At 40.5% G+C, this 13,851-nt stretch overlaps 1 protein-coding gene across 1 annotated transcript in view; it reads right to left on the bottom strand.

Annotated features, from left to right (window-relative positions):
- Positions 1–13,851, bottom strand: part of LOC133595517 (sarcoplasmic/endoplasmic reticulum calcium ATPase 2-like) — a 68,118-nt gene that overhangs the window by 7,544 nt on the left and 46,723 nt on the right. The window contains exons 9-16 of the mRNA XM_072914254.1: positions 9,278–9,366; positions 9,088–9,190; positions 5,073–5,204; positions 4,886–5,005; positions 4,587–4,805; positions 4,165–4,500; positions 1,236–1,456; positions 1–159 (exon numbers count right to left, since the gene is read on the bottom strand). The exon at positions 1–159 is cut by the window's left edge and continues 44 nt beyond it. Coding sequence (XP_072770355.1) covers positions 1–159; positions 1,236–1,456; positions 4,165–4,500; positions 4,587–4,805; positions 4,886–5,005; positions 5,073–5,204; positions 9,088–9,190; positions 9,278–9,366 — 1,379 coding nt within the window. The remainder of the gene's footprint in view (positions 160–1,235; positions 1,457–4,164; positions 4,501–4,586; positions 4,806–4,885; positions 5,006–5,072; positions 5,205–9,087; positions 9,191–9,277; positions 9,367–13,851) is intronic.

Here is a 13,851-nt window from a genome sequence, read left to right as displayed (position 1 = left end):
GGCTCTTTAGCGTTGCGAGGAGGCTTCTCCATGATGTCAAGGTCTGGTGGGTTGAAACCGAGGGCGGTCGCAGGCAGGCCGTCAGTCACCAGGTTGACCCAGAGCAGCTGAACTGGTATCAGTGCCTCAGGGAAGCCCAGTGCTGCAGTAAGAAAGATACTACAAAGAGAAGTCACATCAGGTACAAAACTTACACGCTGATGTGGGTGCACCAGAAATAATACAACTACCGTATTTTCCGCACTATTAGCCGCACCTAAAAACCACAAATTTACTCAAAAGCTGATAGTGCGGCTTTTAACCCGGTGCGCTTTATATATGGATTAATATTACGATTAATTTTCATAAAGTTTCGATCTCGCAACTTCGGTAAACAGCCGCCATCTTTTTTCCCGGTAGAACAGGAAGCGCTTCTTCTTCTACGCAAGCAACCGCCAAGGTAAGCACCCGCCCCCATAGAACAGGAAGCGCTTCTTCTTCTACTGTAAGCAACCACCCGCCCGCGTAGAAGAAGAAAAAGCGCGCGGATATACCGTACGTTTCATTTCCTTTGTGTGTTTACATCTGTAAAGACCACAAAATGGCTCCTACTAAGCGTCAGGGATCCGGTTCATGAAAAGACGCAATCTCTCCATCCGCACACGGATTACTATTTCACAGCAACTGATATTCCTGTGAACCGCACTGTGGATACAACGGGAGCACGTACGGTGAATATTCGCACCACAGGGAATGAGAAGTCATCCTTCACTGTGGTTCTAGCTTGCCATGCTAATGGCCAGAAACTTCCACCCATGGTGATATTCAAAAGGAAGACCTTGCCAAAAGAGACCTTTCCAGCCGGCGTCATCATAAAAGCTAACTCGAAGGGATGGATGAAGAAAAGATGAGCGAGTGGTTAAGGTAAGTTTAAGTTTACGCGAAGAGGCCGGGTGGCTTTTTTCACGCAGCTCTGTCCATGTTGATATACGTATGTTTGTGATTGCACATTTGCGTACATTTTGGGAGTGAACAGAGTTGTTAGAACGCTGGTTTTTAATATATTATTAAAGTTTGACTGACCTATCTGACTGTTTTTTTGACATTCCTTTAGCGCAGTTAGATGCGGCTTACAACACCGGGCGGCTTATAGGTGGACAAAGTTTTGAAATATGCCGTTCATTGAAGGCGCGGCTTATAACCCAGGGCGCCTTATGGTGCGGAAAATACGGTAATATGATCTACCATGAACTCACCAGACGACCTCTCCTACATTTGAAGAGATCAGGTATCTGATGAACTGCTTCATGTTGTTGTAAATAGCACGGCCTTCCTCAACCGCCGCCACGATAGAAGAGAAGTTGTCATCGGCGAGGACCATCTCAGAGGCGGACTTGGCCACGGCAGTGCCAGAGCCCATGGCGATGCCAATCTCTGCCTTCTTCAAGGCTGGGGCATCATTCACACCATCTCCCGTCTTTGGACAAACAATGTGTTGTTCCACTATTACAGCGTCACATCAAACCAATAAACAACACCATGAATATACATGACATAAAACAGTGATATGTATATAAAGTGATCCCACAGAAAGTACCCTCTACTTCGACCACCACTTTACATGAATTAAGCTCACAGATAGAGGTGTAGCATGTATTCGTATGACAATTTGTTGGTAGAGAGCCATTTGCTCAGTACACGTTCCCCATTGGTACATATTGAAGCGATAGAAAGGAAGTGTGCCTCGGTTCAAGTGTCTACATCAGTGTTTTTCAACCTTTTTTTTATCTATGGCACATTTTTTTCATAAAAAACAAAACAAACAGGCACACCACCAGCAGAAAAGGTTAAAAAATTAGAAACTCCACCAGGTTGTCGTGCCTTATTTTGAGTTTGTTGTCGTTTCCTGTGTGTAGTGCTTTAGTTTCTGTCTTGCGCTGTTATTTTGGTGTTCTCCTGTAGCAACTTCACGCCTTCCTTTGAGCGCTTTGTTTTCGCAATCAAGACTATTTAAGTTGTGCGTATGCTATCCTTCTTTGTGGGGACATTGTTGATTGTCATGTCATGTCATGTACGGATGTACTTTGTGGACGCCGTCTCTGCTCCACACGCTGTACGTTTTTGCTGTCGTCCAGCATTCTGTTTTTGTTTACTTTGTAGCCAGTTCAGTTTTACTTTTGTTTTGCCATTCCTATGCTTCAGTGCCTTTTCCGAGCGGGACTTGCCTTTTGTTCATTTTTGGTTTAAAGGGGAACATTATCACCAGACCAATATATACCTTGATGTTGCAGAAAAAAGACCATATATTTTTTTTAACCGATTTCCGAACTCTAAATGGGTGAATTTTGGCGAATTAAACGCCTTTCTAATATTCGCTCTTGGAGCGATGACGTCACAACGTGGCGTCACATCGGGAAACAATCCGCCATTTTCTCAAACACCGAGTCAAATCAGCTCTGTTATTCTCCGTTTTTTCGACTGTTTTCCGTACCTTGGAGACATCATGCCTCGTCGGTGTGTTGTCGGAGGGTGTAACAACACGAACAGGGACGGATTCAAGTTGCACCAGTGGCCCAAAGATGCGAAAGTGGCAAGAAATTGGACGTTTGTTCCGCACACTTTACCGACGAAAGCTATGCTACGACAGAGATGGCAAGAATGTGTGGATATCCTGCGACACTCAAAGCAGATGCATTTCCAACGATAAAGTCAAAGAAATCTGCCGCCAGACCCCCATTGAATCTGCCGGAGTGTGTGAGCAATTCAGGGACAAAGGGCCTTGGTAGCACGGCAAGAAATGGCGGCAGTTTGTTCCCGCAGACGAGCGAGCTAAACCCCCTATCGACCCTAGCTTCCCTGGCCTGCTGACATCAACTCCAAAACTGGACAGATCAGCTTTCAGGAAAAGAGAGCGGATGAGGGTATGTCTACAGAATATATTAATTGATGGAAATTGGGCTGTCTGCACTCTCAAAGTGCATGTTGTTGCCAAATGTATTTCATATGCTGTAAACCTAGTTCATAGTTGTTAGTTTCCTTTAATGCCAAACAAACACATACCAATCGTTGGTTAGAAGGCGATCGCCGAATTCGTCCTCGCTTTCTCCCGTGTCGCTGGCTGTCGTGTCGTTTTCGTCGGTTTCGCTTGCATACGGTTCAAACCGATATGGCTCAATAGCTTCAGTTTCTTCTTCAATTTCGTTTTCGCTACCTGCCTCCACACTACAACCATCCGTTTCAATACATTCGTAATCTGTTGAATCGCTTAAGCCGCTGAAATCCGAGTCTGAATCCGAGCTAATGTCGCTATAGCTTGCTGTTCTTTCCGCCATGTTTGTTTGTGTTGGCATCACTATGTGACGTCACAGGAAAATGGACGGGTGTTTATAACGATGGTTAAAATCAGGCACTTTGAAGCTTTTTTTAGGGATATTGCGTGATGCGTAAAATTTTGAAAAAAACTTCGAAAAATATAATAAGCCACTGGGAACTGATTTTTAATGGTTTTAACCATTCTGAAATTGTGATAATGTTCCCCTTTAAGCGTTACATACCTTTTTACCTACACGCCGTCTCCCGCTGTGCTCTGCATATTGGGATCTGCGGAGTTTGGTGGTAGCAGGGGTGTATAATGTAGCCCGAAAGAGTCAGGGCTGCATGGGATTCTGGGTATTTGTTCTGTTGTGTTTATGTTGTGTTAAGGTGCAGATGTTCTCCCGAATTGTGTTTGTCATTTTTGTTTGGTTTTGGCTCAAAGTGTGGCGCATTATTAGTAAGAGTGTTAAAGTTGTTTTATATGGCCACCGTCAGTGTGACCTGTGTGGCTGTTGACCCAGTACGCCTTGCTGTAATTTACGTGTGCAAGCAGAAGATGCATATAACAAAAGGCTGGGCTGACACGCTGTTAATACAGATTGTAGAGGGCGCTAAATGCTGTACCATCATGGCATGCCCTTATTATTATTGTAAGGGTGAAAATCGGAGAATATTAATCCCGGGAGTTTTCTGCGAGAGGCACTGAAATCCGGAAGTCTCCCGGGAAAAATCGGGGGAGTCGGCAAGTATGCAGCTGAGCTGCATCAGAGTGATCAAAGAGCCGCGGGTTGCAGACCCCTGCCTTATACACACACAAACACACATACCTACATATATATATTTGTATGAGTGATATTTGAGACTACGCACCATAGCAGTGATCTCATCAAATCCTTGAAGGAACTCGATGATCTTGGACTTGTGCGAAGGCTCAACGCGTGCAAAGCAGCGTGCGTGAGTCACAGCCTCACGTTGGGTGTTGGGCGCAAGCTCGTCAAACTCTCGTCCAGTGAAGGCCATGTTCTCGACGTCGTCATCCTCAGAGAAGATGCCGATGCGGCGGCAGATGGCCACGGCCGTGCCCTTGTTGTCCCCGGTGATCATGATGACGCGGATGCCAGCCTGGCGACAGAGCTTGATGGACGCTGCTACCTCCTGTCTGGGTGGGTCCAGCATGCCGACACAGCCGACGAAGGTCAGATCCGACTGGAAACGAGAGCGAAGACAGAATATTTGGATTCTGCAACCAAATAATGGACAAACTCTAATCTTACTTATCAACCAAGAATTACCTCATATTCAGAGAATTTGGCGGTCTCGGTAAGTAACATATCCTCCATCTTAGGTGGGTTGTCCCGTGTGGCCAGAGCCAGACACCTCAGCGTATCACGGCCAGTACCATAGTCACGGATCACGGACATGATTTTTTCCTTTATGCCTTTGCTGAGGGGAACTTTGCTGTTACCTACTCTGACATGGGTGCATCGCTCAATAACGCCCTCTGGTGCCCCCTGTGAGAGGGCATACGTCAAATGTTTGTAGCACAGAAGAAGACAAAGGCCTAGAAGAGATGTGCTAAATCATTGAATACCTTCACAAACATTTTGCCCAAGGAAGAACGGGATTTGTTGGGGGTACAGTAGACAGACATGGACTTCCTGTCTCTTGAAAACTCCAGAGTGAACTCCTTTTTCATGAGTTGTTTGATCACCTGAACAACAAAGAAAAAAAAGGACTGAGAATGCCTGCAGTGGGCATAGTAAGTTGGTGTCACTCACCGAGTTGCAGGCGTTAGCTCTGTCGATCTTTGACAGGCTGTGGACTTCGGTGTCAAAGACATTCATTTTCTCCACCAGACAGGTCAGTGCCGTTTCTGTTGCCTCACCAACCTTTTCGAACACTCCTTTAACCTGAAACAGCAAACATTTTGTAAGAATACAATCACCCTTTTTTTTTTCTATAGACAATATTTCACTTACCGTATTTTTCGGACTATAAGTCGCAGTTTTTTTCATAGTTTATGCCGGTGCGACTTATACTCAGGAGCGACTTATACTCCGAAAAATACGGTATTGCAGTTTTTGTGTGTCTGCAATGCAAAAACTGAAATCTAAGTAAGATGAAATATCTCAAATAAGGGTGATATTTGCTTATTTTCTATCTGATAAGATCATTCTTCTCACTAAGCAGATTTTATGTTAAGAGTGTTTTACTTGTTTTAAGTGTTTTGGTCCTAAATGATCACAGTAAGTTTCTGTTGCCTCACCAACCTTTTCGAACACTCCTTTAACCTGTAAGAATACAATCACCCTTTTTTTTTTCTATAGACAATATTTCACTTACCGTATTTTTCGGACTATAAGTCGCAGTTTTATTCATAGTTTGGCCGGGGGTGCGACTTATACTCAGGAGTGACTTATACTCCGAAAAATGCGATATTACAGTTTTTGTGTGTCTGCACTGCAAAAACTGAAATCTAAGTAAGATGAAAAATCTCAAATAAGGGTGATATTTGCTTATTTTCTGTCTGATAAGATAATTCTTCTCACTAAGCAGATTTTATGTTAGAGTGTTTTACTTGTTTTAAGGGTTTTGGTCCTAAATGATCTCAGTAAGATATTACAGCTTGTTGCTGAGATTTGATGACCTATATTGAGTAAAACATGCTTGAAACTAGAATATCAACTGTTGCAAAGCTGTGTCATCAACACTCACAAGTATAAAACTACTTTTTTAAAGTAATCATTTCTTATTTCAAGCATGAAAAAAAAAATCATGACTTTGACACAATTGTGTCTCATAATTAAAACAGATGACAGCCAAATGGACTTTGCTGTTTTATTTTCAATGAAACAATAGAAAATACGTACTCATATAGTAGTACAGTTGTTATTAGTGAGAATATACTTATTTTAAGGTATTTTTGGGTTCATTGAGGTTAGCTAATTTGACTTGTTTTGGAAAGTCTTGACAGGCCACATTTTCTTGTTCTATTGGCAGATAATTTTGCTTAGTTCAAATAAAATACCCCTCATTTTTGTATTTTTTTCTTCTTGTTTTTGAACATTGACTCTTTGCAGTGTGAGCAAACGCAAAAACTCCCTGAACATTTAGTGGAACACATGTGAGCAACATCGGACGTGCAGACTGTGGCCATACCAGTATCACACCAGTTCCAAAACTGACTGAACAACAAGTTAAATGTTTTATTATAATAATCAAATGACAGCAGTCATTTTTATGAGCTATGTACTAGTACTGTATGCCTCAGAGATTACATTTTGTTCCCCTTAAAACATTTTTATGTTGCACTATTAGATGTAACATTTCATGAGTACTGCAAAAAGTCAGTGTTCAAAAACAAGAAAAACAAAAACGAGGGGTATTTTACTTGTACTAAGCAAAATTATCTGCCGATAGAACAAGAAAATTTGGCTTGTCAAGACTTTCCAAAACAAGTAAAATTAGCTAACCTCAATGAACCCAAAAATACCTTTAAAATAAGTATATTCTCACTAATAAAAAGTGCACTTTTCTTGGTAGAAAAAAAAAATGAGACCTTTATGCTCAATATGTTGAAAAATATTCTTAAATGAAGTAAATGCTAGTGCCATTATCTTGACATAATGATATGCGCTCGGCATTACATTTCTTGAAACCAGCAAACTTATACTAAAAACTAATTTATTGTTCTTAATGGAAAGGCAACAAGGCAACCGCTCTCGGGGTCTCCTAGCCGCTCAGGCAAATCATATTGTCTAAAAATGCATTTTTCCATGGATAACATGACATCATCGCGCCAAGTGCGTGCTCTTTCAGTCAATTAGTGCGCATATATACAGCCCGGCCCCCGGCCAAAAAATTTTTAATTGTAATTTTGAAGAATTTATCTGAATGTGCATGAACTATTTCTGTTCAAAACTGTTTGAAATGTCACATGTTAAATGTTCCCCTTTAGCGTTTGAGCAACGTTGAGTTATTGATATATTGTTATTGCTCTGCACTATTTGGAGTGTTACTATATTGTGATTGCACTAACGTTAGATTTACCGTAACAGTATCACTGTTTTTTACGTGTTTATTGAATCAGGGAAAAGTTCCCCTCCACTATGTGATATAAATGTTGCACTACATGTTATACCTTGCTGTTGTTAAAAGATAAACAAAATACCACGTCACTGACTTTACCTCGGGGAAAATAATAAAACAGCTGTTTATTTATTTTGGGAGTGAACGGAGTTGTCAGAACGCTGGTTTATAATCTATTAATAAAGTTTGACTGACCTGACTGTTTTGTTGACATTCCCTTTAGCGCAGCTCCATCTAATGGATGCATAGGTGCTAGAGATGCGCGGATAGGCAATTATTTCATCCGCAACCGCATCACAAAAGTTGTCAACCATCCGCCATCCACCCGAACTAACATTTATTCAAAACCGCACCCGCCCGCCATCCGCCCGTTGTTATATATCTAATATAGACGATGCAAGGCATTAGTGAGGTTATAAAGCTTTTGCCTGTTAAAGAAAGGAGACTGATCCAATGCAGCAGAGACATTCAATGCGTGCCACGCTGTCACGGCCCAGACGCACACCAGTGCGCAATCATCTGGGAGCCGCGCTGAGCGCCACTCAAGCTGCTGCGTTCTATCTTGTTTTAACATCCTGTGGCACTCTTCTGGGATCACGGCGGACGAAACTGCTCATGCTCAGGGTGTTTGTAGACGTTCGGGGTTTTGCACAAATGTGATGCACCATGTTAGATGTCCCGGTTTTGTGACTGTCGTAGACATAAACAGCGTCGCAGCTCTTGCAAATCACGTAGCCAGCATTACTATAATCCTGATTTACAACCTCATAAAAACGAGTCTACGCTGAACTTTTCTGGCCTTCTTTTCCCCTGGTCTTTAGTATTCCCTTTTTTAGTTTGTCGCGTACCACGTTTGCTGCCGGCGTTGCCATCTTTTTTTTCTTCTTCTTCTTCTGTTGTGGCATGCTGCAGGTGCCTGCTCGTTTTTCGTATGTGGGTAACAACATTTAACTATGTATATATATTTCCGAATTGGTTTAACTGCCACCCGCCTGAATCTATTTAAAATCTAATTTTTTTTTATTTCAACCGCCCGACCCGCGGATAATCCGCGGACTCCGCGGTTGTGTCCGCAAACCGCGGATCTCTAATAGGTGCGCCTTATAATCCGGTGCGCCTTATATATGAACACTTTTTTTTTTTTTTTTTAATATGCCATTTATTGAAGGTACGCCTTATAATCCAGTGCGCCTTATAGTGCGGAAAATACGGCAATGGGTTAATACACCTTTAAAATAAGAAATACAATACATACGAATAAAGTTAAATAAATTAATGCAGGAGTAAAAATGACCAGAAACATTGTAATATGTATAAATAAATGCAAAATATAGGCCAAGAAAAAAAAAAGCTAAACCTCTTATTCTAAAGACTGCGCATCCCTCGCCTAATTATTCATATTCTTGTGGCTGGCTGTTGTCAATCCGCACCTAATTCTTCTTCTGATGCTTGTAACCTTTAATAGTTTATTTACCAGTAATATTTATTGCTAGTTAATGAATAATGCTTGCTAAGAAGCTACCAATGCCTTCACTAACCCACAGTATAGGAACCTGCTTAACACTTAAAAATATCAACACAATTAATACATAAGAGTACTGGAACCATTCATAAATGTGTGTCATGTCTTTACCCCTTTTAATTATCCAGATTTGAATTGAAAAAAAAAATACAATCATAAAACAAGTGGAGTGAATTACAGACCTCATTGAAGTCCAGGGATGAGTCATTACACAGGGCACAGATGGTGGCCAGTTCAACCAGGGCATCATACTGGGAGGACCTCACTGGTTTACCATCCTGGTATCTTCAGAAATGTAAAGAATTTAATCACCACAAATTCTCCAATCGACTTTCCATGTCCATTAATTGTTGTTTGCCTCATAATACTCACACGTCTCCCTCAGGTGCATAGGTAGAACCTGTGATGGTAAACTCTGCCAGCGAGAAGCTGTCACCTTCAGCTTTGTTGACGATGAACATCTGAGGATTAAAAAACATTTTACCATCACAACACTCACAACGAAGCAGCATTTGAAGAAATTAGCGTTGAAGGCAGCAGGTGGCAGCAGAAGCCATAGAAAAATCCCAAATGGGCTTTAATAAGCAGAGCTCGTTTTAGCATGTCTCCTTTGGATTGTTTAGTTCCACCCCTCGTGTAAACACACAGTCCGGTAACAGAGTCCCCATGGAAGGAGAGATGTTCTGCCTTAAAGCAAGAAACGGTGGTGCCAGGCTTCTTCACAAGGGAAGTTGTTTATCTTCCTGCTCACACGCACATTACACTAACACTGAAGAGATAACAATAAACTGATTACTATAACTAATGGTAGCAACGTGGCTCATGAGAAAATAACTGATTAAGGATACTGATAGAAACAAGATGTAGAATGGTCCTTTTTTGATCCAACCTGATAAACAGGTAGAGTAGAGAGTTATTTTTACCCATCCAAGGATGAAGCCAATGTTAACAGGATGTTACGTAAATTGTTTTTTTTAATAGAAACATACAATGATTAAATGTGTGCTTGTAAATAATCTTATTCATCCAGGTCATTGTATTTTTAGGGTATTGAATCAATCGCAACTGGACTGTTCAGATTGTCTTGAAATTAGGGTTTGTAACTAGAGATGTCCGATAATGGCTTTTTTGCCGATATCCCGATACTGTCCAACTCTTAATTACCGATTCCGATATCAACCGATACCGATATATACAGTCGTGGAATTAACACATTATTATGCCTAATTTTGTTGTGATGTCCCGCTGGATGCATTAAACAATATAACTTTACCATGACGTGGACCCCAAGTTGAAAAACTTATTGGGGTGTTACCATTTAGTGGTCAATTGTACGGAATATGTACTGTACTGTGCAATCTACTAATAAAAGTCTCAATCAATCAATCAAAAACAAGGTTTTCCAAAACAAGAGAACAACTTCAACTCCAGTTATGGAAAAAAAATGCCAACATGGCACTGCCATATTTATTATTGAAGTCAAAGTGCTTTTTTTTTTTTTTTTAACATGCCTCAAAACAGCAGCTTGGAATTTGGGACATGCTCTCCCTGTGATAATCCTGATACCCACTACAACTATGGGAAATACTATACTTTGACTTTCACAAAGTGCATTATTTTTATTTTTATTTTTTTAAACATGCCTCAAAACAGCTACAAAAACAATGAAGGCACAGCTTCAGTCCAGAGTGCCTACGTCCGTGTTTTACCGGATATGTACCGCTGTACGCGTTTTAAAAAGTCATTAATTTTACTTTTTGAAACAGATACCGATAATTTCCGATATTACATTTTAAAGCATTTATCGGCCGATATTATCGGACATCTCTAGTTGTAACAATTCATTTTAACAACGATTCAATTTGATTCGATATTTGCAGTTGCCGATAGGATCCAGAGATAATGTCATTTAAAAAAAAATGTATATGATCCCAAACGATTCAGTACCCTTTTAGCAAAAAATAAATAAAATCTACCAGTGTAATTGTGAAATAAATAATGGATACTGGACACTACGGGTAAAGTTTCCTATATTCCTGGTAAAGGAATTAGATAAATGAATTATGGATACAAACAAGAAAGTACCATATTTTTCGGAGTATAAGTCGCTCCGGCCGTAAATGCATAATAAAGAAGGAAAAAAACATATATAAGTCGCACTGGAGTATAAGTTGCATTTTTGGGGGAAATTTATTTGATAAAAGCCAACACCAAGAATAGACATTTGAAAGGCAATTTAAAATAAATAAAGAATAGTGAACAACAGGCTGAATAAGTGTACGTTATATGAGGCATAAATAACCAACTGAGAAGGTGCCTGGTATGTTAACGTAACATATTATGGTAAGAGTCATTCAAATAACTATAACATATAGAACATGCTATACGTTTACCAAACAATCTGTCACTCCTAATCGCTAAATCCCATGAAATCTTATACGTCTAGTCTCTTACGTGAATGAGATAAATAATATTATTTGATATTATACGGTAATGTGTTAATAATTTCACACATAAGTCGCTCCTGAGTATAAGTCGCACCCCCGGCCAAACTATGAAAAAAACTGCGACTTATAGTCTGAAAAATACGGTAAACAACTAATGGCCAATGCATTCACATCTCATGTGATTATGGTGCAACTAACACTTTAGGTTGAATTAACAAGGAGGAAACATTTTCAATATTCAAGCAATTTTCAATAAAAGTACAGTAACCAACATTTTAACAGTAGATCTACCTGCTAAATAAAAGTTCCCCGACCGGGTCATACATGATCTTTTCTCCGCCCTGACGTTGCCGATGACAGACAGCGTCCCAGGTGAATTAGCATACGCGTCCTAATTTCCGAAGCCTCCTTGAACCATCTCCTATATTTGTTTCTGATTAAATGACTTCTGCTTGTGCTCTGGAATCAGTGAGTCGTCGTAATTTGTCCCACTGTCACTTCGGTTGGCTTAAAGTTCCGTTGTGTTGTGTCGTTTTTCTTTATCGTGGCTTTTGTAATCGTGCTGTAGCTGAAAGTTGTAATCAATGATATTGTCTTGTGGTGTTTGCAGTTTTTGCACTTGTTATGACTTTTCTCGACCACCGTAGATATCCGCCATTTAGGTTTTGATGACGTCACAGATTTAATGCCTTTATTTGTAAAAGTGCCAAACTTCATATAAAGTCTGCCGTTCTTTAATCCAATGTTTTCCTTTTTCTAGTATCGATAAAATACAAACCCTGTTTCCATATGAGTTGGGAAATTGTGTTAGATGTAAATATAAACGGAATACAATGATTTGCAAATCATTTTCAACCCATATTCAGTTGATTATGCTACAAAGACAACATATTTGATGTTCAAACTCATAAACATTTTTTTTTTTTGCAAATAATCATTAATTTTAGAATTTGATGCCAGCAACACGTGACAAAGAAGTTGGGAAAGGTGGCAATAAATACTGATAAAGTTGAGAATGCTCATCAAACACTTATTTGGAACATCCCACAGGTGAACAGGCAACTTGGGAACAGGTGGGTGCCATGATTGGGTATAAAAGTAGATTCCATGAAATGCTCAGTCATTCACAAACAAGGATGGGGCGAGGGTCACCACTTTGTTAACAAATGCGTGAGCAAATTGTTGAACAGTTTAAGAAAAACCTTTCTCAACCAGCTATTGCAAGGAATTTAGGGATTTCACCATCTACGGTCCGTAATATCATCAAAGGGTTCAGAGAATCTGGAGAAATCACTGCACGTAAGCAGCTAAACCCGTGACATTCGATCCCTCAGGCTGTACTGCATCAACCAGCGACATCAGTGTGTAAAGGATATCACCACATGGGCTCAGGAACACTTCAGAAACCCACTGTCAGTAACTACAGTTGGTCACTACATCTGTAAGTGCAAGTTAAAACTCTCCTATGCAAGGCGAAAACCGTTTATCAACAACACCCAGAAACGCCGTCGGCTTCGCTGGGCCTGAGCTCATCTAAGATAGACTGATACAAAGTGGAAAAGTGTTCTGTGGTCTGACGAGTCCACATTTCAAATTGTTTTTGGAAACTGTGGACGTCGTGTCCTCCGGACCGAAGAGGAAAAGAACCATCCCGATTGTTAAAGGCGCAAAGTTGAAAAGCCAGCATCTGTGATGGTATGGGGGTGTATTAGTGCCCAAGACATGGGTAACTTACACATCTGTGAAGGCGCCATTAATGCTGAAAGGTACATACAGGTTTTGGAGCAACATATGTTGCCATCCAAGCAACGTTACCATGGACGCCCCTGCTTATTTCAGCAAGACAATGCCAAGCCACGTGTTACATCAACGTGGCTTCATAGTAAAAGAGTGCGGGTACTAGACAGGCCTGCCTGTAGTCCAGACCTGTCTCCCACTGAAAATGTGTGGCGCATTATGAAGCCTAAAATACCACAACGGAGACCCCCGGACTGTTGAACAACTTAAGCTGTACATCAAGCAAGAATGGGAAAGAATTCCACCTGACAAGCTTAAAAAATGTGTCTCCTCAGTTCCCAAACGTTTACTGAGTGTTGTTAAAAGGAAAGGCCATGTAACACAGTGGTGAACATGCCCTTTCCCAACTACTTTGGCACGTGTTGCAGCCATGAAATTCTAAGTTAATTATTATTTGCAAAAAATTAATAAAGTTTATGGAGTTTGAACATCAAATATCTTGTCTTTGTAGTGCATTCAATTGAATATGGGTTGAAAAGGATTTGCAAATCATTATATTCCGTTTATATTTACATCTAACACAATTTCCCAACTCATATGGAAACGGGGTTTGTAGATCGATTCTCTTTTAAAACAATCTTGGATCGATACCTATCCCTTGGAAGGCAAACTTGCCGAGCATCGATCAATATACTTAAAATTTAGGAATATAAATTGATCTATTGATATATCGATCAATCATTACACCCCTATTTAGAAAAC

This window comes from Nerophis lumbriciformis, linkage group LG12 (genome assembly GCF_033978685.3).
Source record: "Nerophis lumbriciformis linkage group LG12, RoL_Nlum_v2.1, whole genome shotgun sequence".
Classification (NCBI taxonomy): domain Eukaryota; kingdom Metazoa; phylum Chordata; class Actinopteri; order Syngnathiformes; family Syngnathidae; genus Nerophis; species Nerophis lumbriciformis.
This window is presented reverse-complemented; position numbering and strand designations above follow the sequence as displayed.